The sequence below is a fragment of the Oryctolagus cuniculus genome, chromosome 7, assembly GCF_964237555.1.
Source record: "Oryctolagus cuniculus chromosome 7, mOryCun1.1, whole genome shotgun sequence".
In the NCBI taxonomy this organism is placed as follows: Eukaryota; Metazoa; Chordata; class Mammalia; order Lagomorpha; family Leporidae; genus Oryctolagus; species Oryctolagus cuniculus.
Genome location: NC_091438.1, coordinates 105,357,970 through 105,383,511, shown reverse-complemented (window position 1 = coordinate 105,383,511; position 25,542 = coordinate 105,357,970). Strand labels below are relative to the sequence as shown.

Sequence of the window (25,542 nt, the reverse complement as noted above, 5' to 3'; positions counted from 1 at the left end):
TTTGGTAAAGATTTTTTTTGGATATGACATTAAAAGCATAGAAAAAAAGCAAAAAAATAGAGTTATCTGTACCCCCATGTTTATTTCACCTCAATTCACTGTAGCTAAGATATGGAATCAACCCAGAAGCCCAGCACATATATACACACTATGGAAAGTTACTGAACCATAAAAAAGAATGAAATCCTGTCTTTTGCAATGAAATGGATGAAACTGGAAACCATTATGAATGAAATAATCCAGTCCCAAAAAGACAAATACATATGTTTTCCCTGATCTTTGGTAGCTAATAGAGTACAAAAAAGTAATGTATAATTATTTGCATTATAATCTGCATAAAATTATTCCTGTACATGAACTGTTGAGAGAATATGGCTTAAAGTCTACATGAACTTAATTATTATCTTGTAACCATACAGGAAATTTTTAGATGTTACATTGTCATTGGTTTTATTTCATTGAAAGAAATTATGAATGACTAATTGACAAAGAAAATTCTATATATGGGTGAAATGGCCATTTTTCTATTTAATTATTGTTTATATCCATTGTCTATATTCCCACTAAACTAGGATCTTTTTGTTTTTTACTTGTTAAACATCTTATTTGGTAAAGTATTAAAATTTTTACTGTAATGTAAATTTAAGATATGTTATCTTAAACCTAAAAAAGGCATAAAGAAAGGTAGAAGGAAGGTGAGTAGGAGGGAGAGAGGGGTGGAGGAAGAGAAACTTCTGTTTAACAAAGAAAATAATAAAATAAAAAGACAATCTGAAGAATGGGAGAATATATTTGCAAACTATATATCTGATAAGAGGCTAATATTAAAAATATATGAAATTTGTGTTTGACATTTGTTTAAATGTTCTTGTCATAGAATCAAACAACAAAGAAGAAAACTAGGTGAAACAATAAATGTATTAACTAACTTGATTGTGGTAGTCATCTCACAAAATATGTGTATACCAAATCATCATGTGTACACCATAAAATTATAAAATTTTATTCATCAATTATACTCCAAAGCTGCAAATTTTTAAAATTTAAGAAGCACAGGCAATAAAAACATAAGTAGACAGATTGAACTATATCAGGCTAAGACACTTCTGTACTGCACAGGAAACACTCAGCAAAGTGAAGAGGCAACCATCAGAATTGGAGAAAATGTTTGCTAACCTTGCAACTGATAAAGGATTAATATCCAGAATATATAAAGAGTTCAAGAAACTCAACAACAGCAAAACAATCCAGTTAAGAAATGGGCAAAGGACTTGAACAGGCACTTTCAAAACAGGAAATTCAAATGGCCAACAGACACATGAAAAAATGCTCAGGATCACTACCCTTAAGGGAAATACAAATAAAAACCACAGCAAGGGTTCACCTCATCCCAGTTAGAGTGACTCTCATACAGAAATTAACAAACAATAAATGCTGGTGATGATAAATAAATAAATGCAGGGAAAGGGTACCCTAATCCATTATTGGTGGGAATGTAAACTAGTGCAGCCATTGTGGAAAATAGTAAGGAGATTCCTCAGAAATCTGAAAACAGATATACCATAATGTTGCAGTTGATTTCTCAACAATGTTTCAGTGGATTCATTTCTGAGAAGAGGAGCGTGGTGGGGGCAAGAGGCATGGAGTCACCACACAGACCTCGGGAATCGGGTAAAAGCGGGCTTGAGGCAAGCAACCCACAGACTCGTTTATTTCAGTTGGTAAAACATCTTATATAGCCAAGACCAGCTAATCCATTCAAGGGGTGGTCTGTGCCCCAACCAATCACAGCCTGTTGCCAGGCAGGCTCCATTGCCAGGTGGGTTTCAAAACCATTCCTGAGTAACTGACGCTCACTTGCCAGCAGCCACCTTGGCATGGCCTTCTCATTCCACCACACCATAATGACCCAACAATCCCACTTCTGGAAATTTACCCAAAGGAAATGAAATCATCATATGAAATAGTTATCTGTACCCCCATGTTTATTGCAGCTGAATTCACAATAGCTAAGATATAGAATCAACCCAGTTGCACATCAGCTGATGACTGGATAAAGAAATTGAGATATATATATATATATATAGTATAAAATACTACTCAGCCACAAGAGAAGAATGAATCCTGTCTTTTGCAACAAAATGGATGCAACTGGGAATCATTATACTTGATGAAATAAGCAAGTCCCAAAAAGACAAATACCATATCTTTTCCCTGATTTGTGGTAACTAATAGAGTACTAAAAAATGTAATGTGTGAGCAATGTTGGCATTTTGAGATTCAGTGACTGTTTACAGCCCTTATTTCTACTGTTGAGGAACAGTGTTATTTTCTGCTTAATATTTGTTGAACTCTTTACTTAAAGTTAATCTTATGAGTATAAAATAAACTGAAAGTAAGTCATTGAAAAAATTAAAAGAAAGAATAAGAAAGGAAGGAGAAGGGAGGGTGGTAGCCTGGGAGGAAGAGAGGGTAGGGAAGAAAGTATCACTATGCTCTTAAATCTGTATATATGACATAGATGAAATTTGTTCGCCTAAAAACTAAATAAATTAATTATATCTAAAAAAGTTTTAAAAATTTAAATAAGCACATAAATTAATATGATATTAGTTGCAAATTAAAAAAGTATATTTTCGATGTCAAAAAATTTGACAAGGCATGTGTGTATGTTCTTGGATGAGACATATAATTTTAAATGAACCCAAGAAAGAAAGTACTGACTAGGCAGTTCACTTTCAGTAATCTGGGTTTTCCCAAACAGTGACTTGAGAGCCAGTCATTTCAAACTGGACAGTTTGAGTTCCTCTTTAAGAACAGGAAATGTAGGTCAGGGCTCTACTGACATTTCCAACTGCTTCATAGCCGAAAATCTGAAGTGAGCACTGACAAGCAGACAGAGGAGGCAGAAGGCATGACACAGCCAACAAGCAAAGCCACCTACATCTACATGGAATTATGAGCTCCAAATAGGTTGAAAGGTAAAGAGACAATAGCTATCCGAATAGACAGTTTTATTTCCTTTTGGAAATACAAGGGCCAAGTGGTTTTCTAAGATTTTGTGTTATAGCATTTGGGGACTCCTGGAAGTTGCTGCAGCAGTAATATTGCTAGATATCACATCCCTTTCAATAACAATTACTTCATATACTAGAATAGATGCAGTCATTACATAGTCATACTCTATTAATTTATAACTAGGACCATTTCAGGGCTTGTATTCCTCTTCCTTATAAAGGGAAGATCTACTGCCAACAAATTATGAAAAGGATGCCTATATACCTGATCTTGGGGACCCCTATTTTTAAAAATTTGTCAGGTGTTTGATGCTATCTGATGAGCCAGGAGTTTTGCTTTTTATCATTGTTCTATATTACAGACTAAGGTTTTTCTAAACAGATTAAAAATGCAGTGATGGAATGATGTTGATTATTGAGTAGCTGAATTATTCAATAACATAAGTAAGTGATACATGGCAGCAGGCAGCTCTGGTTGTGAACTAGTGACGCTAGTATTGGAATTTTTACCCTGTGCTGCTTCTGAATTCTTTAGAGATCAAAATGTTCTCCGTGAGTTTCACTGAAGGCAGCACTTTTGCCTTTGTCTCACCTTGTTTTTCTTTACTTTCTATGTTTTTCCTCTGGTAATTCTGAACTTTTTGGATTTCTCTAGTTTTGCTCATCAAAGACTGATATTTTACAGCTCAAAAGTTTATAACTCTTGTCAGGAGAATAATTCAGAGTTAGAGCAGAGAGCGGAGATATCTGATGAGAAAGACGACTGGGAGGAATTGCATTTTACCGATAGTCAAAAATTTCTGCTAAGATAATTCATTGTGATTTGCTAAAAGTGTTTATTTATTTGCAAGGCAGAGAGAAGCAGTGAAAAATTTCCTATCTGTTCATTCACTCACCGGTGCCTACAAAAGCTGGGCTGGGTCAGGCCAAACCCGGGAGCCAGGAATTCAGTCTGGATCTCCCATGTGGGTGCCAGGGACTCAGGTACTTGAGGCATCACCTGCTGCCTCCCAGGGTGCACATTGACAGAAAACTGGAATTGTAAGTGGAGTTGGCACTTGAACCCAGGCACCGCTATAGGGAATGGGTCATCCCAAGCAACACTTTAATTGCTAGGTCAGATGCTTGCCCTGTAGTTTTATTCTTCTGCCTTTTATTGCACCTGCTCACAAGCCAGTGACATTTCTTTGTCCTTGTTTCCTCACTTCCTTCTTCCTCTCTTTCTTTCAACCTTAGAAAGGTTTCCATCCATAACTATTAAGACAAAAATATAGGGGCAGGTACTGTGGTGCCGGGTTAAGTCCCTGTCTGCAGCTGGCATACCATATGGGCACCAGTTAAAGTACCAGCTGCTTTACTTCCAATCCAATTCCCTACTAATGCGTCTAGGAAAGCAGTGGAAGAAATCCTTGGGCTCCTGCACTCCATGTGGAAGACCTGGAAGAAGCTCCTGGCTTTGGCCTGGCCTGGCCCCAACAGTGTGCCATTGGGAAAGTGAAGCAGCAGATGAAAGATCTCTCTCTCTCTACTTCTTCTCTCCCTCTATCTCTCTCTCTCTGTAACTCTGCCTGTCAAATAAATAAATCTTTAAAAAATATTTTCATTATCTTATTAAAATATAACAAGTTAGGCATTTTCACATTTTTTTCCAAAGAGAAACAAAAGATTTTTTCCTTCTTTCAGGCATGAATCAGGTCTCCATTCAATGGGATGTGGTCATAGCCCTTTATATCCTCTTCAGTTGGTGTCATGGAGGTAGAGTATTTTGCATAGTTAAACCTTGTTTTGTTTACCCTGTAGGATATTGAGTGATTATTATTTTGGACTTATTAGGCTACAATCTCTAAAGAATAAAAATAATGAGATTGGGGAAAACTGTATGTATATGAAAGTTATATGCAATGAGATAAAGCTGCCTCCAAATGCAGAATTCTTTCCTCCAATATACCTGCTGGACAGCTCTTTAATTTCATAAATGATTATTTCCACAAAGGAGCTTATTGCTTTGAGTTGGCGTGTTCTATCTCTTGCAACTGTTATGGGGTAACTGACTAAAAGTTTGAGTTTAATTTCTTTGTACAAACCACTCAGTGATGGTCACCATATGTCAGGCTCTGTGACAGCTTTTCATTCCTCAAGACCACTTTGTGCGGTACTATAATGTGCTAGTAGTATTCCCATCTCTTCTTTTTAAAGATTATTCATTTGAAAGGCAAAGGGACGGGGGTCGGGGGAAGATATCTTCCATCCACTATTTCACTCTCCAAATACCCACAATGGCCCAGGGCTGGACCAGGCTGAAGCCAGCAGCCTGGAACTCCATCCAGGCGTCCCACATGGGTGCAGCAGCACAAGTACTTGGGCCACCTTCTAGTGCCTTCCCCGGTGCATCATCAGGGAGCTGAACAGGAAGCAGAGCATCTGAAGCTCAAACTGAAATAGGACGCCAGCAATGCAAGCAGTGACTTAGCCCTCAGTGCCGCAACGCCAGCTCCTATTCCTATCTTTTTAAATTTTTTTAAGATTTATTTTATTTATTTGAAAGACAGGTTGACAGAGAAATAGGGAAATATATTTACTTCTTTTTAACATTGAGCCTATAATAATTACATTGTTTTGCAACTTGCTTTTTTTAAAAAAAAGATTTATTTATTTACTTGAAAGTCAGAGTTACACAGAGAGAAGAGAAGCAGAGAGAGAGAGAGAGAGAGAGAGAGAGGTCTTCCATCTGCTGGTTCACTCCCCAGATGGCCACAACGGCCAGAGCTGGGCTGATCCGAAGCCAGGAGCCAGGTGCTTCCACCTGGTCTCCCGTGCGGGTGCAGGGGCCCTAGGACTTGGGCCATCCTCTCTGCTTTCCCAGGCCATAGCAGAGAGCTGGATCAGAAGTGGAGCAGCCAGGACTCAAACCGACACCCATATGGGATGCCAGCAGTGCAGGTGGCGGCTTTACCTGCTACGCCACAGTGGCAGCCCTGCAACTTGCATTTTTACTTAACAATATATTGTGAGCACTTCTTCATATTGTTAAACTATGATGGATTTTATTTGGTTGTCAAGCACCAGAATTTTGTCATAGGCAAGGGTATGGCTTTATTTGTTAAGTTCAGAATTTGCTGATAAAAGTAGCCTTTATCTAAAAAAGGAAGATTGGCTGAGTAGCTAGGGAAAGGGGTTCGGATTCTGCAGGGCTCAGTGTTAGTCTAATTATATCTTTGAAAAACAGCATAGCTTCATAATGTCTCCGTTCTCCCCTTTGATACAGGAGGTTTAGTTATATCTGCTCTTTAGACATTTAGAGAAGATAAAAGACTCACTCTAGTCTTGTGAGATATTGCCAAATATCAATAGAAGCAGGATAAAAGCACAGTATCATAAACTAATCAACAGAAAGCAGACACTAGGCCTTAAAATTTTCTTTCAATGAAATAATTTCATTAATAGAAAAGAATCAATTTTAAATGCCATGCCATTATTTTCTGAATGACTTATTTTAATTTTACACAAAGAATGCATTATTTCTTCTGTTTATTTCCAGGTATTACAAATATAAACTGCTCTGGCCACGTCTGGGTAGAACCAGCCACAATCTTTAAGATGGGTATGGATATCTCTATATATTGCCGAACAATTAAGAATTGTCAAGCAAGAAAATTTTATTTTTACAAAAATGGCATTAAGGAAAGATCTCAAAGCACGAGGATCAATGCAACAACAGCCCGGCTTTGGTATAAAAGCTTTGCGGAGCCACGGGCTTCTGTGCACTGCACCGCTGAATGCCTGGGACAGCCTGGAGAGAAACTGATATGTGGAGAAGACATTTCTTCTGGATGTAAGTGTTGGGGCACATTTAGAATGCAAACAAAAGAACATCTAACTATTAACTAATAATTGCCAGTCTTGTCTAAAAATAGAGACAAGTTGATGTATTTCACTCCTTTGATGGTTTTAATATGGGAGCTGCTATGTCAGCCGCCTCCAGGGCCAGGCTGGGGAGCTGTAATGAGCAGAGGAGGCTGGAGCACCTGTGCAGAGAAGAAAGCACCCGGATGGTCTGCTGGGACAGCCACTCCAGACCCAGCATCGTGGGGGCTCAGGGCCCCTAGTGTTTGACTCTTCAAAGCCAGACAGAAATAGGAATTTCTAATGTGAGCTCTCCAAATTTTGAAAGGTTGCTAATGCATTCACAACTCAGTATTTTACTATTACCCTGCTCAAACATGATGTGTGTGTAAGGGTCCAAACCCTCAGACTTAAAATGTTGCTATTTTCACCTTTTTTTTAAACTTGTGGTTTTTGTTTGTTTTCAAAATTGATATCATCAACCTGGAAACCGATTCATATGAGAAATGTTGAGGCCAAGATTCAGGGAGAGTTGCAAAACTCACAGCTTTGCCTTCCCACAATACTGCTTACAACTATGTGACCTTGTGTGCGTTGTTCCACCACTCTGAGTTTCAGTTCCTTGTCTGTAAAATGAGGCTAATTATATTTGGCTGTGTCAAACACCAAATCCAATAATTCATTTAAATACATATTATAAACTTTAAAGTACAACACCAATGCCCAAATCCTCAAAAATGCATCTTTTTGATAAAATATGGATAGATACTAATACAGTCTTCTGCTTCTCATCCCACTTCCCCGTTGCAATTCACCCTTTGTTACACCGAAGACTAAAAAAAACCTTAGTCAAGTTCATCTTAAAAATATATCCTAACTCCAATTTGTATTCATAGCATTATGGAGGTGTTTGTGTTACTATGGTAATATGAGCTGGCTTGTATAATTACACATGTTTAATTCTTGTTTCCACGGTTATGAAGGGTAGATCAAATTCAGCATTGTTTAAACTTAGAGATTCATTGTCGATGGCACTTGGGCCCATTATCAGTGAAAGCTCAAGGGCTTCAGGTCTTTGCAATATTCCTTTCGGTTAAACTTTAAGACTTAGATCTGAGTTCTTGTTTATTCCTCACCTCCAGACCCTAGTTCACAAGAGCCAGACCACTGTTGCCACTACTGCTTGGCTGTTCCAGTGGCAGCCTGAAAAGCAGGAGGCTTCCTAGTTCTTTAATGAGTCCATTGCCCTACTCAGTTCTGGGCATCTGATCCTATATATGGGAAGTGGTAGAAGTTGAGGAAGGAAACCAGTTCAGTGTTGCAGTCAAAGAATATTGTTGACAAATGTATGCCTTAACCATGCTAAACTTGCCCTAAATTGTGGAAATTAAACCACAGGTAGATATCTTATCGGATGTATGAAATCTCCTTGGCTTGTCCACATCCTCCGGAAACAAAACCAACCCTCAAATCTTAAATGCAGGGGTCTTCAAAAGTGCATGGAAAATGCATATTTTTTAAAACGACTATGCTTTTTTTTAAAAAAATATCTGTGCATCAATATAAATTTATCTTTTAATTCCATTTTCCATGAATTGTTGAAGTCCCCTCTTACTTTTCTAGTAATCCTTAGGGGATAGGAGGGGTTTGAGGAGAAAACACAAATTCTACAGACAGCAAAAAAGCAACTTCCATTGTTGCAGGAGGTCATTGTTCACTGAAGCCAGAGGGGAAAAGGAAGCAAAACAAGTATCACCTCTGTTGAGAGCCGAAGTCCCAACAAATTTAGTTGATGGATATGATTGACTTTTATTTGTGATTCATGAATCAGGCAAAATCTCATGCTATAAAATAGACAGGTGTTCCACTGGGCATGACAGACTGGCTGGTTTTTCTCAAGGTAGGAGCAGATTGGTTAACATCAGGTTACTTTCCCTGTAAAGGTTAAAGCGGAAGGAACTTCCTTACCAAGCTAATTCCAACTGTTGGCTGTGAATCTCCTGGCTTCTAGACAAACTAGTCTGTTTGGGTTTTACCTGCTTCCTCAATATTTCAGTGTAATTGTGCAGCACTTGGTACCAGTGATTCCATTTTGATTTCATCTGTTAGGACCTAGTACAGAAGCTCAGTCCAAAACAGGGACCTCCTATAAATTGTATTTAAGACATCCTTCTCTGTGCGGCACTTTGTGGGGCTGATGACTCCCAATACCCCTGCCAGTGTTGACTGAGGAGCCTCTGCCCTCAAACCCAACACAGGTAATATTGACAGTCAGAGAAGGACTTCGATTCCCTCCTAGGACAATTCAGTAGAAGTGTTACTGGAGAACAGCAGGGTCCTTGTCTTTGCGCAAGAAAGAATTCCGGTGTGAGACAGAGTAAGTGGAAAGCAAACAGCAAAGTTTATTAGGGCCGGGACATCCGTGAGAACGGATGGGCACCTCTCCAGACAGGACCTGAGAGAGAGTGCCCAGTTGCTCAGACTGGGGGAGAGTGAGGTTACATGGTGAGTGGAGAGAGTACACCTGGCCAAGCCAGGTGGGCAACTCAGCAGAGAGGCAGAGGGCTGAGCGCGCAGTCCGGTTGACCCTGGGGATTTTAAGGGGATGGGCCTTGCCTTCCCACTCTGCTCCTCCTGGAACAAAGGACTTTTTGGATGTAGATACGAAAAATTCCTATCTGAGTTTTCCTCCTGAAGTTATCAGACAGGAGGAAGCCTGGCTGGCATAGCCCCGGTTAGAGGAAGGATAGGCAGGGCCCCCTGGAAGATCAGTAGGATGTTTGATGTGCAGATACTGGACTGCACCTGGAAGGTTATCAGGCAGAAGGGGCGGGACCCCCACCTGGCAGGTTATCAGGATGACTTTGAGATGCATATGCTGGACCTAGATGTCAACTCTTTAGGCCTCTGTCACACACACACAAGCTCCTATCTGACTTGTACCTAACAGAAGCACTCTCTCCACTGATGGCTGTGTAGAAGGAGCACCACTCTTTCCATCCACTTAGCGTGTGCACTGTAAATCCTGATGCAGCTGTCTGGTTCTGAGTATGAAAATGTGACTACCACGTAAGGGTTTACTCAGACCCCAGTACTCAAGCTGATGTGCTTCCGGCTGCTGCATTCGTCACCAGCAAGACTTCCTATTTAACTAGGTCAAGAAAAGTTGTTTGAGGGTTTTCGCGGCATTCTAGAAATCACTTTGCTTTCACTGTACCACTTTGATCGCAGGATGTTTGTCCTGTGAACATTGCTATGTCAATCACCCTTACAGCTTTGAACAAAAGGATTATTTCTTTATTTTTAAACTGAAGCCAATTCATAAAGTATAGAAGATAAATGAGTCATTGGTTTCCCTGAAAAGTGTATTTTATTGTGTGATTCGTACATATAAACTATGTTATCACAATTTCAAATTTAAGCCATAAACTTAAGCACTACTTAGATATTTTATCTGTAATTAAGTGTACATATACAGTATATTTGTTCTAACAAGGTCATAGTATTTGTGGGATAAAACACTCCAAAATATCTTTATCATTTGAAAATACCAAATTAAAATAAACCCTATGCAGTTGTATTTATACTTGATCATTTAATGGCTCTGTCTCTACATTGCTTCATATTAATAAATCCTGTGCTTCTTTGCGTATGCATATGTAAAGTCATAGTTTTGATCTTTTGCAAAGCTAATTAACCAACAGACATTTAGAACCTTCACCACTCACTTCATGTATAAGGCTGTGGAGTAACAGAGTCTAAAAGACTGATGGTTTTTTCTTATGACGGCCAGATGAATGCTACCCTCTATCTAAAATCAGAATTAAAAATCACTCCAGCACAAATCATTGAAATCAATAAGGGACCACAATGTACTCAGTATCCAAAATGATTACTGTTCCACATCTGTCTCCTTTAAGGCTCAAAACAACTTAAAATTATTTCTTTTACCCTAGTTGGAACCTAGTTTCTCCCCAATGTAATTCAATGCTACAACTCACCAAAATATGTTACAGTACTTTAGGATGTTCCTTATCCTTTGAAAATAGTTTTTCAACTATTTCAATTCAATATGGAAAGCTTAAAAATTTTTACAAGCAAAAAAGAAATGCCCATTATTGCTATAATCCCATAATGTTGTCATTCCATAATCTCTCTTCAATAATTTGGAATATGTATTTCTGTTTTCAGTCTCTCTCTCTCTCTCCCTCTCTAAGCCACAAACTATTTTGTGCCACAAACTATTTTGCAACCTGCTTCTTTCACTCAATGATTACTTAACTAAATATATTTCTAATTACTTCCAAATTCCAGGTACTAAAGTTTCTCCTACAGAATTATTTTTGGACATATATTTAGACTGTCTTATAATTTATTGAACCCTATTTCAGATATTGAGATAGTTTCCAATTATCCTATTATTACAAATAATATTTCAAGGGAACAGCACTTTTGCTAAAAATTTTTTTTTGATAGGCAGAGTGGACAGTGAGAGAGAGAGACAGAGAGAAAGGTCTTCCTTTGCCGTTGGTTCACCCTCCAATGGCCACCGCGGCCGCCGCGCTGCTGCCGGGGCACCACGCTGATCTGATGGCAGGAGCCAGAAGCCAGGTGCTTTTCCTGGTCTCCCATGGGGTGCAGGGCCCAAGCACTTGGGCCATCCTCCACTATACTCCCTGGCCACAGCAGAGAGCTGGCCTGGAAGAGGGGCAACCGGGACAGAATCCGGCTCCCCGACCGGGACTAGAACCCGGTGTGCCGGCACCGCTAGGCGGAGGATTAGCCTAGTGAGCCGCGGTGCCGGCCTTTGCTAAATATTTTTATATATCTATGAACATTTTATTAAGGATGTATTCCTAGATGTAAAATGTTGGGTTGCAAGATATTATTTTCATGTTTAAAGACTGTGATGTAAAAACTGCTCTCTATAAAGATAGTACCAATTTGTACTCCACCAGAAGTGTGTTAAAGGATTTCCCCAAGTCCATTACCATTACCAGTGCATATTACTATTTTTCAAAATCCTTGCCAGCTTGATAAATTTAAATGATTTGATTACATTGTTCTGATTTGCAATAAGGATCTGTTTTAACATATTTATTGTTTTATAAGTGATATTCTTGGTAGATAGTTTGTAGGTGATGTAAGAGTATACCTGATACATCTTTGACTGTAACTTCAAGTGCACAAATGTCTGTATGTTTATTCCTTACAAATCCTCATTCTTCCATCTGTCTGGTCATTCTGTTAAGAGTCAAATATCCCTGGCAGTATTTCATATGTACACAGACAAGCTGAGAAAGCCATAATTGAAAAGTGGGTATTTAATAAATACTCAATATTTCCATAGTTCTATTCTTAAGAATATTCACCATGATTATTTATGAATTATTGGATGATATGAATGAAAATTACAGATGTTCTTCCATAGATATCATCAGAATCCTCCCATGTTTTCCCCTTTCTTGGGTTTTTTACCCCCTATATTGGCTGTTTACAAGACTGTTTCACTATGACAACAAGACAGTCATCAACAACTCAGAGTTCACATGCTACTCAGAGACAACAAGCACCTCTTTTACAATGACTCCAGAAAAAGTCCCTTGGAGAATTCTGATTGGCTCATCTTGAGTCATGTGCTCATTCCCAAGGGAAATTCTCTGATTAGTCAGCCTAGGTCAAGAGCACTCTTTTTTAGAGTCTAGTGATTGGCAACCCCTTGGAGTGGGGTAGAGCAGGAGTGAGGCTGGAGATGGGTGACTGGGGGCAAGTTGGTTCTCAAAGGAGAAAGATGCTAGCAGGCAAAAAGTCACAATGAGCTCCATAAGTTAGCCACCTGGAAAAAAATGTAAGTAGGTGTGGGACGGAGGGGAGGAGGAAGTGGAGAGAGAGAAAGAACCATGAAATTCTGTGAGTATCAGACTTCAAAAAAATCTGTTAACATAAAATGGACCATTTTACCAGGCTTCCGTGTACATTTCAGTGACATTAAGCATATTCACTGTGTAAAACAGTTACTATGATTTAGCTCCACCTAAAACTGAAACTCTGTACTCATTGAACAAGAACTCTGTTTCCCCACACCCCCAGCCCATGGCACCTGCCTTTCTGCTTTCTGTTTCCACGAAGCTGACTATTCCAGGTACTTCATATAAGTGGAATCATAGTGTTTTTCCTTTTGTGTCTGGCTTATTCTGCCCAGCATACTGTTATCCATCCTCACCTATGTTGTAGCATGTGTTGAAATTTCCTTCCTTATGACAATTAGATAATATACCATTGCATGCAAGGACAAAAAACATTTAAAATGAATAATGAAATATGCATGAGTCCACAGTGGGAGCTAATCTGCCAGAGCAGTAAACAAACAAACCAAAAACTGTAGGGAAATAAAAATTCTTTTACAAGAGCCAAAGAACAGAGAAGGAATCTGCAAAACATTAAATGTTGTAGACACGGAGGTCAATTCCAACTGATAGAAGATCATGGGCTTTGTTGAAGGGAAATACCTTAAAGATTCCAGCAACAGTGGTTTTGGTGGAATTGTGGGGGCCAGATCCTGGTTGTTTGGAGCTCATGACTAAAGGGAGATAAAGAATTGTGAACTCTTTTAAAACATTTAGCCATTATAAAAAGGAGAAAGCTACAGTGGTAGCTGAAGTGAGGCGGGACTTGGGAGATCTATGATATGTCATGTTATGTTATGTTACATCATATCATATGTCATGTCATGATGTAATGTGATGTGAAGTTATTTGGATAGGAGGAACTTGACTATGTTAGTAGTATACAAAAAAAAAAAAGAGAATATCCTAAAGTAAATGAAAGAGAGCAGCGCTGTTTAATGTTAAAAGTGGTTTGCAAGGTGAGGTGGTAGGGATGGAACGAGGCATTGAGTGCCAACTGGCCAGGTTTTCCCCCAAAACTGACTAACTACAAAGAACTTCCTGCTTCCTAAGGTGGCTCCTAGGTGATACATTTTGTTGCAGATCCACCAGATGCTCCTGAGGACGTAACCTGTGTCATTCATGAATATTCAGACCACATGACTTGTACTTGGAATGCCGGGAAACTCACTCACATAGCCACAAAGTATGTGGTACATGTGAAGAGGTACGTGCCTTCTTTCATGGCTTCACTTAAGACTTCCATCGCAGTGCAGCCTGGGTTGAGCTTCAAGTTCACATCCAGGAAATCAGCCTCAAGCACTCAATATTTACTCCGGTTATGCTGAACTTCCTAATTATGATCAGGGAAGCTCCCAACACCCTGTTTGGGTCATGAAGATTTTCAGCCTGTGAGGCAATGCGTTCTGTGTTCCTTCTGTTCTTTTTGCTCGTTGCTGGGTGACTGGTAACAGAAACCTAATGGTGCAGCAAAGCAGTTTAAAACCCTTGCCTAAATTCCAGTTCTATTCTTGTAGGGTTTAGACAATTAACCCAATCTCTCCAAATTACCATTTCTTTATCTTTAAAATAGGCCTAAGAATGGAAACGAATGCACAACTTTGTTGTAATTAATTTAGTGGAATTTGACTTTTAAAGTATGTATCACAGTACCAGGTCCATAGGTAGCATGAAATTCATGGAAGCTATTAGTCATTAACAATGACTCCTAGATCTTAATTTTTATCTATACAGGCTGATCAACTGTCCTGATTTGCCCAACACTAAAGGGGTTTCCTAGACACAAGACTTGCAGTTTTACAACCCAGAAAACTGATCACCCTACTCACTGTTTCCTGATTTGTTAGTTTATTTATTTTTTTAGGGTTTTTTTAGATTATTTATTTATTTATTTGACAGGTAGAGTTACAGACAGTGAGAGAGAGAGAGAGACAGAGAGAAAGGTCTTCCTTCTGTTGGTTCACTCCCCAAATGGCCCCAATGGCCGGAGCTGTGCCGATCCGAAGCCAGGAGCCAGGAACCAGTAGCCAGGAGCCTCCTCCTGGTCTCCCATGCGGGTACAGGGGCCCAAGCACTTGGGCCATCCTCCACTGCTTTCCTAGGCCATGGAAGAGAGCTGGACTGGAAGAGGAGCAGCTGGGACTAAAACCAGCATCCATGTATGATGCTGGTGCCGCAGGTGGAGGATTAACCTAGGGTGCTATGGTGCCAGCCCCTGTTAGTTTATTTTTTAACAAAAGAATTCTTCACATAACATATTTGAAGTACACACTTTTTCTTAAAAATTTCACGAACGATTTGTTTTTAAGATTTATTTATTTATTTGAAAGGTAGAGTTACAGAGAGAGGGAAGGAGGGGCAGAGAAAGAGAGAGGTCTTCCATCCACTGGTTCACTCCCCAAGTGGCTGCCATGGCCAGGGCTGGGCAACGTCGAAGCCAGGAGCCAGGAGCTTCATTTGGGTCTCCCGCATGGGTGCAGGGGCCAAAGCACTTGGGCCATCATCTGCTGCTTTCCCAGGCACATTAGTGGGGAGCTGGATTGGAAGTAGAACAGCTGGGACTTGAACTGGCGCCCATATGGGATGCCAGTGCTGCAGGCCTTAATCTACTGAGCCACAGCCCCAGCCCCCACTAATTTTTTTTTTCAACAAGAAGGCGTTTAATGGACACTTACTCTCTGTCAAGCACTGGACCAAGAGCTTTGCCTCTGCTACTTCATTGAATCCCCTATACAACATTGTGAGATGCTGCTATGGTCTGAAGGTGTGTGTCTCCCTGAAATTCATAAATCAAAACCTAACCCCCAATACAATCGTGTTAATAGGTGAGGCTTCTGGGAAATGAAATATCCTGCTGAGTTGAAAAGTGGACATGAGAACAAGAGAATTAGCAGCTCATTCCTAAATAAGATTTAAGAATGTGGAAATGAGGGCAATATCAAAGCAAACCCCACACTTCAAGCTCACATAAAAAAGCTGGGCAGTGCTAGATTCATGCAGTAGCCTCGTACCTTGATGAGTTTTGCTGTCTCTTGGAGTCTGGAAGCATCCCAAGACCTTGATGTTCCTGGTTGACTGGTGAACTCATTCTCTCGTGCTATATAACTGCTTTCTTGAATACAGTTCACCTACCATACGACTCACTTTATTTGATATATACCAATGATTTTATTAAATTCACATAATTATGCAACCATGACCAAAGCACATTTCAGAATGTTTTCCTTAATCCTAAAAGAAAACCATTACCATTATTTCCTATTTTCCCTCTCCACTCCCAGTGCCTGGCAACCACTATCTCCTTTATGTTGTTGTAGATTTGCCTACACTGGATACATAATATAATAATAATTATACAATAGATGGTCTTTTGTGTTTGGCTTCTTTCACTTGGTATATTTCTTTCAAGGTTGATTGATAGTGTAGCATGTATCAATACTTCATACTATTTTTTAGAGGGGGAGAGGGCTGAATAATTTCATTTTATTGATATGTCGTAATTTTCATATTCATTTACTAGTTGATGGGCATTTGGATTGTTTCCACTTTTGACTATTATGAATAAGGCTTCTATTAACATGTGCTTTAAGTTTTTGTGTAGTATATGATTTCATTTCTCATGGGCATGTGTTTAGGAATAGAACTGCTGGGTCATATGATAGCTCTAAGCTTAACATTTCAAGGGATAGCACTAATGTTTTCCAAGGCAGCTGCCCTATTTTACATTCCCAGTAATGTGGGGGTGGGGGGGGAGGTTCCAATAGCTCCATCTCTTTGTCAACACTTATTATTATCTTGTTGATGAATGCCATCCTCATGAATGTGGGCTAATTCTTTTCAAGCCCCACTCAACTTCTTTCTTCGGTTTCTGACAGTAAAATTGCATTGTAAATTTGGAATACACATACAACAATTTGAGCAAGTATATTTGTTAGATAATTTCAAACTTGCCAACAAGTTTGATATCATAAAAATATAATTTTGGAGGCCAGTATTGTAGCACAGCAGGTAAAGCCACTGCCTGTGACATCAGCATCCATGGCCCCAGTTCATGTCCCTGCCGTTCCACTTTCAATCCAGCTCCCTGCTAATGTCCTGGGAAATCAGTGGAGAATGGCCGAAGTGCTTGGGCCCCTGCATCCACATGGGAGAGCTGGAAAAAGCTCCTGGCTCCTGGCTCCTGGCTCTTGGCTTAAGCCCAGCCCAGTCCTAGTCTTTGCAGCCACTTGGAGAGTGAACTAGCAATGGAAGATATCTCTCTCCCACTCTCTGTCTCTCTCTCTCTGTGTATAACTTTGCCTTTCAGATAAATAAATCTTTTTTAAATTTTATTTAATGAATATAAATTTCCAAAGTACGACCTATGGATTACAATGGCTCCCCCCCCATACCGTCCCTCCCACCCACAACCCTCCCCTTTCCCACTCCCTCTCCCCTTCCATTCACATCAAGATTCATTTTCGATTATCTTAATATACAAAGATCAGCTTAGTATACATTAAGTAAGGATTTCAACAGTTTGCTCCCACACAGAAACATAAAGTGAAAAATAATAGATGATTTTTTTTAAATGATGATGAAATCAGATCAGACCTATTGTCATGTTTAATCCCAGTGAGAGTCTAGTTGGGAATTGATAATTTCTTTTCTTTTCTTCTTTTTTTTTGTTTACAGAAGATCAGTTTAGTATGCATTAAGTAAAGATTTCAACAGTTTGCACCCCCATAGAAACACAAAGTGAAATATATTTTTTGAGTACTCGTTATAGCATTAAATCTCAATGTACAGCACATTAAGGACAGAGATCCTACATGAGGAGTAAGTGCACAGTGACTCCTGTTGTTGACTTTACCAATTGACACTCCTGTTTATGGCATCAGTAATCTCCCTATGCACCAGTCATGAGTTTCCAAGGCTATGGAAGCCCTCTGAGTTCTCCGACTCTTATCTTGTTTAGACAAGGTCATAGTCAAAGTGGAGGTTCTCTCCTCCCTTCAGAGAAAGGTACCTCCTTCTTTGAAGACCTGTTCTTTCCACTGGGATCTCACTCACAGAGATCTTTTTGCCAGAGTGTCTTGGCTTTCCATGCCTGAAATACTCTCATGGGCTTTTCAGCCAGATCCGAATGCCTTTAGGGCTGATTCTGAGGCCAGAGTGCTATTTAGGACATCTGCCATTCTATGAGTCTGCTGAGTATCTCCCTTCCCATGTTGGATCACTCTCCCCTTTATTCTATCAGTTAGTTTTAGCAGGTACTAGACTTGTTTATGTGCTTCCTTTGACTCTTAGTCCTTTCATTATGATCAATTGTGAACTTAAATTGATCACTTGGACTGGTGAGATGGCATTTGTACATGCCACCTTGATGGGATTAAATTGGAGTCCCCTGGTATGTTTCTAACTCTACCATTTGGAGCAAGTCAGCTTGAGCATGTCCCAAATTGTACATCTCTCCTCTCTTATTCCTACTCTTATGTTTAACAGGGATCACATTTCAGTTAAATTTCAACACTTAAGAATAACTGTGTATTAATTACAGAATTAAACCAGTCATATTAAGTAGAACAGACAAAAAAACTACTAAGAGGGATAATGTATTAAGTTGTTCATTAACAGTCAGGGCTATGCTGATCAAGTCACCCTTTCTCATAGTGTCCATTTCACTTCAACAGGTTTCCTTTTTGGGGTTCAGTCAGTTGTCACTGATCAGGGAGAACATATGGTATTTGTCCCTTTGGGACTGCCTTATTTCACTCAGCATGATGTGTTCCAGATTCCTCCATTTTGTTGCAAATGACTGGATTTCATTGTTTCTTACTGCAGTAGAGTATTCTAAAGAGTACATATCCCATAATTTCTTTCTCCAGTCTACCGTTGATGGGCATTTAGGTTGGTTCCAGGTCTTAGCTATTGTGAATTGAGCTGCAATAAACATTAGGCTGCAGACCGCTTTTTTGTTTGCCAATTTAAATTCCTTTGGGTAAATTCCAAGGAGTGGGATGGCTGGGTCGAACGGTAGGGTTATCTTCAGGTTTCTGAGGAATCTCCAGACTGACTTCCATAGTGGCTTGACCAGTTTGCATTCCCACCAACAGTGGGTTAGTGTCCCTTTTTCCCCACATCCTCGCCAGCATCTGTTGTTGGTAGATTTCTGTATGTGAGCCATTCTAACCAGGGTGAGGTGAAACCTCATTGTGGTTTTGATTTGCGTTTCCCTGATTGCTAATGACCTAGAACATTTTTTCATGTGCCTGTTGGCCATTTGGATTTCCTCTTTTGAAAAATGTCTATTGAGGTCCTTGGCCCATCTCTTAATTGGGTTGTTGGTTTTGTTTTTGTGGAGTTTCTTGATCTCTTTGTAGATTCTGGTTATTAACCCTTTATCTGTTGCATAGTTTGCAAATATTTTTTTTTGAAGACCTGTTCTTTCCACTGGGATCTCACTCACAGAGATCTTTTTGCCAGAGTGTCTTGGCTTTCCATGCCTGAAATACTCTCATGGGCTTTTCAGCCAGATCCGAATGCCTTTAGGGCTGATTCTGAGGCCAGAGTGCTGTTTAGGACATCCACCATTCTATGAGTCTGCTGAGTATCTCCCTTCCCATGTTGGATCACTCTCCCCTTTATTTATTCTATCAGTTAGTGTTAGCAGGTACTAGACCTGTTTATGTGCTCCCTTTGACTCTTAGTCCTTTCATTATGATCAATCGTGAACTGAAATTGATCACTTGGAATAGTGAGATGGCATTTCCCATTCTGTCGGTTGCCTCTTCACTCTCCTGACTGTTTCTTTTGCAGTACAGAAACTTCTCAATTTGATGCAATCCCAATAGTTGATTTTGGCTTTGACTGCCTGTGCTTCCCGGGTCATTTCCAGAAATACTTTGCCTGTGCCAATATCTTGAAGGGTTTCTCCAATGTTCTCTAATAACTTAATGGTGTCAGGACGTAGATTTAGGTCTTTAATCCACGTTGAGTGGATTTTTGTGTAAGGTGTAAGGTAGGGGTCTTGCTTCATGCTTCTGCACGTGGAAATCCAGTTTTCCCAGCACCATTTATTGAATATACTGTCCTTGCTCCAGGAATTGGTTTTAGATCCTTGATCAAATATAAGTTGGCTGTAGATGTTTGGGTTGATTTCTGGTGTTTCAATTCTGTTCCATTGGTCTATCCATCTGTTTCTGTACCAGTACCATGCTGTTTTGATTACAACTGCCCTGTAGTATGTCCTGAAATCTTGTATTGTGATGCCTCCGGCTTTGTTTTTGTTGTACAAGATTGCTTTAGCTATTCGAGGTCTCTTGTGCCTCCATATGAACTTCAGCATCATTTTTTCTCGATCTGAGAAGAATGTCTTTGGTATCTTGATTGGGATTGCATTGAATCTATAAATTGCTTTTGGGAGAATGGACATTTTGATGATGTTGATTCTTCCAATCCATGAGCATGGAAGATTTTTCCATTTCTTGGTATCCTCTTCTATTTCTTTCTTTAAGGTTTTGTAATTTTCATCGTAGAGATCTTTAACGTCCTTGGTTAAGTTTATTCCAAGGTATTTGATTGTTTTTGTAGGTATTGTGAATGGGATTGATCTTAGAAGTTCTTCCTCAGCCATGGCATTGTCTGTGTATACAAAGGCTGTTGATTTTTGTGCATTGATTTTATACCCTGCTACTTTGTCAAACTCTTCTATGAGTTCCAATAGTCTCTTAGTAGAGTTCTTTGGGTCCCCTAAATAAAGAATCATATCATCTGCAAAGAGGGATAGTTTGAGTTCTTCCTTCCCAATTTGTATCCCTTTAATTTCTTTTTCTTGCCTAATAGCTCTGGCTAGAACCTCCAGAACTATATTGAATAGCAGTGGTGAGAGTGGGCATCCCTGTCTGGTACCAGATCTCAGTGGAAATGCTTCCAACTTTTCCACATTCAATAGGATGTTGGCTGTGGGTTTTTCATAGGTTGCTTTGATTGTATTGAGGAATGTTCCTTCCAAACCCAGTTTGCTTAGAGTTTTCATCATGAACGGGTGTTGTATTTTATCAAATGCTTTCTCGGCATCTCTTGAGATAATCATATGGTTTTTCTTCTGCAGTCTGTTAATGTGGTGTATCACATTGATTGTTTTGCGCACATTAAACCATCCCTGCATACCAGGGATAAATCCCACTTGGTCTGGGTGGATGATCTTTCTGATGTGTTGTTGCATTCTATTGACGAGAATTTTATTGAGGATTTTTGCATCTATGTTCATCAGGGAAATTGGTCTGTAATTCTCTTTCAGTGCTGCATCTTTTTCCAGCTTAGGAATTAAGGTGATGCTGGCTTCATAGAAAGAATTTGGGAGGATTCCCTCTTCTTCGATTGTTCTGAATAGTTTGAGAAGAATTGGCGTTAGTTCTTCTTTAAATGTCTGGTAGAATTCAGCAGTGAATCCATCTGGTCCTGGGCTTTTCTTTGTTGGGAGGGCCTTTATTACTGTTTCAATTTCTGTCTCAGTTATGGGTCTGTTTAGGTTTTCGATGTCTTCCTGGTTCAATTTAGGTAGGTTGCATGTGTCCAGGAATCTATCCATTTCTGATAGGTTTCCCTGTTGGCTGGCATACAAGTCCTTGTAGTAATTTCTGATGATTCTTTTTATTTCTGTGGTGTCTGTTGTTACATTTCCTTTTTCATCTCTGATTTTATTGATTTGGGTCTTTTCTCTTCTTTTTTTAGTTGGTTGGGCCAATGGGGTGTCAATTTTGCTTATTTTTTCAAAAAACCAGCTCCTCGTTTGGCTGATTTTTTGGAATGTTTTTCTTGATTCAATCCTGTTGATTTCTTCTCTGATTTTAATTATTTCTCTTCTCCTACTAGATTTGGGTCTGGTTTGCTGTAGGTTTTCTAGATCCTTGAGGTGAATTGAAAGCTCATCTATTTGGTGCCTTTCCAATTTCTTGATGTAGGCACCTATTGATATAAACTTTCCTCTTAACACTGCTTTTGCTGCGTCCCATAAGTTTTGGTATGTTGTGCTGTTATCCTCATTTACTTCCAGAAAATTTTTGATTTCTCTTTTAATTTCTTCTATGACCCATTGTTCATTCAGGAGCATGTTGTTCAATCTCCATGTGTTTGCGTATGCTCTAGGGATTCCTGAGTTGCTAATTTCCAACTTCATTCCTGTATGGTCTGAGAAGCTGCATGGTATGATTCTAATTCTTTTGAATTTGCTGAGACTTGCTTTATGGCCTAGTATGTGGTCAATCCTAGAGAAGGTTCCGTGTACTGCTGAGAAGAATGTAAAATCTTTAGCTGTAGGATTGAAAGTTCTGTATATATCTGTTAGATCCATTTGGGCTATAGTGTCGTTTAAATCTACTGTATCCTTGTTGATCTTCTGTCCTATTGATCTGTCTATTTCTGAGAGTGGAGTATTGAAGTCCCCCAGTACTATTGTATTGGGGTCTAAGTCTCCCTTTAAGTCCATTAACAAATCTTTTAGATAAACCGGTGCCCTGTAGTTAGGTGCATATACATTGATAATTGTTATATCTTCTTGTTGTATTGATCCCTTAATCATGATATAGTGTCCCTCTTTGTCTCTCTTAACAGTTTTTGTGGTAAAGTTTATGTTGTCTGATATTAAGATGGCTACGCCCGCTCTTTTTTCATTTCTGTTGGCATGGTATATCTTTTTCCAGCCTTTCACTTTCAGTCTGTATGGATCTTTGTTGAAAAGATGTGTTTCTTGTAAGCAGCAAATAGATGGGTTTTGTTCCTTAACCCAATCAGCCAATCTGTGTCTTTTAACTGGACAGTTCAGGCCATTAACGTTCAATGTGACTAATGAAAAGTGGTAACTTTGCCTTGCCATTTGCCAAAGATAAGTTCTAATATATGCTTTGAATTCCCTGTGATCTTTTGCTGTGAGGTTTCCTTCCTTTATTTTCTTTCATATTGATGACCGTGTTTCTGTGTTTCTGTGTGTAACACATCTTTAAGCATCTGTTGCAGGGCTGGACGAGTGGCGACAAATTCTTTCAATTTCTGTTTGCTATGAAAAGTCTTTATTTCACCTTCATTCACAAATGATAGCTTTTCAGGATATAATATTCTGGGCTGGCAGTTTTTCTCTCTTAGTACCTGGGCTATATCTCGCCATTCCCTCCTAGCTTGTAGGGTTTCTGATGAGAAGTCAGCTGTTAGTCTGATTGGAGATCCTCTGAGAGTAATCTGACGTTTCTCTCTTGCACATTTTAGAATCTTTTCTTTATGTTTCACTGTGGAGAGTTTAATTACAACGTGTCGTGGTGAGGATCTCTTTTGGTTGTGTTTATTAGGGGTTCTGTGAGCTTCCTGTACTAGGATTTCTCTGTCCTTCTCCAAACCTGGGAAATTTTCTGATAATATCTCACTAAAAAGGCCTTCTAATCCTTTCTCCCTCTCCATGCCTTCAGGAACTCCTAGAACCCGAATGTTGGGTTTTTTAATAGTATCCTGAAGATTCCCGACAATATGTTTTAGATTTCTAATTTCCTCTTCTTTTCTTTGGTCTGACTGTATCCTTTCCTGTGCTCTGTCTTCTAAGTCCAATATTCTCTCTTCTGCTTCACCCATTCTGTTTGTAAGGCTCTCTATTGTGTTTTTCATTTGATCTATTGAATTCTTCACTTCAGTCACTATCACAGTTTCCTGTTCTACTAGTTGTTTCGTTTCATTTTGATTCCTCCTTAATATTTCATTTTCACGAGAGAGATTTTCTATCTTGTCCATTAAGGATTTCTGTAGTTCAAGAATTTGTTTTTGAGAACTTCTTAATGTTCTTATCAATTTTTTGAGATCTGCTTCTTGCATTTCTTCTATCTCATCATCTTCATAATCTTGAATTGGGGTGTCTTTTTCATTTGAGGGCGTCATGGTGACTTCCTTGTTTTTATTACCTCGGTTTTTGCGTTTGTTATTTGGCATATTGGAGATATTTGGTTTCTTCACTGTGGTGCTTTTTCTTGTTATACTATGACTCTAGATTAAGTGAACTATCTGTTTTTGATGGAGCCTTAGGGCTTGAGATGGGTGTGGCCTGAGAGCTCTGTTTGGTGTGCCAAAGTTGACACTCCCAGGTTAGGCATGGTAAATCTCTCTCTCTCTCTCTTTCTTTTTTTGATTCAAAAGGGAAGTAATTCCACACAGCTGAACGAAGTTGGAAGTAGTTAGCAGGCAAATGATATACCCACAGGAGCCAGAGATCGGAAGCTCTTTCCCAAGGACCACACAGGGAATCTGTTCTGCCCTCAGAGTGGGCTCAAATTCTCCTTCAGTCTCCCACTGGGTTGCCAAAGTTATGGAATTGTAGCATCTCTGGAGAGTACTCATGTGAATTCCGTGAGTTCTCTCCCCCACCGTCTCTTTTTTCACAGTCTCAGTTCAGTAGCACCACAAATTTAGTAGGTCCTAATCTCCTGTTAATTCGCCCCACCCAGAGTCAGGTTTTCCTGCTAGGCTCAGGGCCGGTGCAGACCTGAGGTCGCTCTGCTTATGACGTATGTCCAAGATGGCGCCTGCTCTTTGTCTTGCTCGCCTTTGAGAGGTGAGCGGAGAGAGAGAAACCCGTGTCCGTACCAGTCACCTTTTTTTCTCTCTCTCTCTCTCTCTTCCAGTTAGCCTGGTGAACTTTTCCCCCCTGGGGGTCCTTCCCTCTAGTCTCCTCTCTCTGCTTGCCTGCTGGTGTCTCGGGCTATTGAGATTCGGCTCACCTCGTGTTCCAGCACTGGTGTGTTGAGTCTGCCGCTGGTGTCCCGAACTGTGGGCTCCCACGCTCTCCACGCAGGTCTGCTGTGAATCACGCATTCCGGAAGAGTTTCTTCTGCTGTTTTCTCCCCTACTCTTCCTTGAACCTGCAGTATCTCCACTTTTATTAAACTGTCTCTCCCCGGACTATCAGTGTGCTCCCTTTCTATTCCCCAGATAAATAAATCTTTTTAAAAATATTATAATACTTAGCATCATAAAAGCATTCTCCAAATATTTTATCACTTTTATCTTTGAGATCGCTTTTTACAATGTTTATTTATTTATTTAATTACTAAGAAAAAGGCAGAGAGAGCCCCCATCTGCCAGTTCACTCTCCAAACACCCACAAGAATTGTAGCTGGGACAGATTGAAGACAGGAGTCCAGCACTCAGTCAAGACCTCCTACGTGGGTTCCAGGGACTTGAGCCTTTATCTGCTCCCTCCCAGCATGTGCAAACTAACAGAGATCTAGAATTGGAAGTGGAGCCAGGACTCAAATCCGGACCTTCTGATATGGCATATGGGCATTCCAGGCAGCATCTTACACCTGCCCCAAGACTATTTCTATATACTTCTCATTAAAAATTCTTTAAAGCATTCGTTCAAAAATATGCATGTTTAAATTATTTACATCAGGCTTTTTGAGAGATGACTCTACTTTATAAAGTAAGGAATACCTAGATAGGAGTTCTAAAATTAATCTCAATATTTGGGAAGCTGCTCTGGAAGTATTAATAAATTTACTGAGCAGAAATACTAACTGATAGAATTAAAAAGGAGAGAACAATCCAACATGGGAAGCGAGATACACAGCAGACTCATAGAATGGCAGATGTCCTAAACAGCACTCTGGCCTCAGAATCAGCCCTTAAGGCATTCAGATCTGGCTAAAAAGCCCATGAGAGTATTTCAGGTGTGGAAAGCCAAGACACTCTGGCAAAAAAAAAAAAAATGACCTAAATGAAAGATCTCTGATAGTGAGATCCCAGCAGAAAGAATGGGC

General features: G+C 39.7%; 1 protein-coding gene across 1 annotated transcript in view; it reads left to right on the top strand.

Moving 5' to 3' along the window:
• Window positions 1–2,770: 2,770 nt before the first annotated feature.
• The window catches only part of IL23R (interleukin 23 receptor), an 80,539-nt gene continuing 57,767 nt past the window's right edge, over window positions 2,771–25,542 (top strand). Inside the window, exons 1-4 of the mRNA XM_070078295.1 lie at window positions 2,771–2,981; window positions 4,701–4,772; window positions 6,556–6,849; window positions 13,850–13,973. Coding sequence (XP_069934396.1) covers window positions 4,703–4,772; window positions 6,556–6,849; window positions 13,850–13,973 — 488 coding nt within the window. The 5' untranslated portion in view covers window positions 2,771–2,981; window positions 4,701–4,702. The remainder of the gene's footprint in view (window positions 2,982–4,700; window positions 4,773–6,555; window positions 6,850–13,849; window positions 13,974–25,542) is intronic.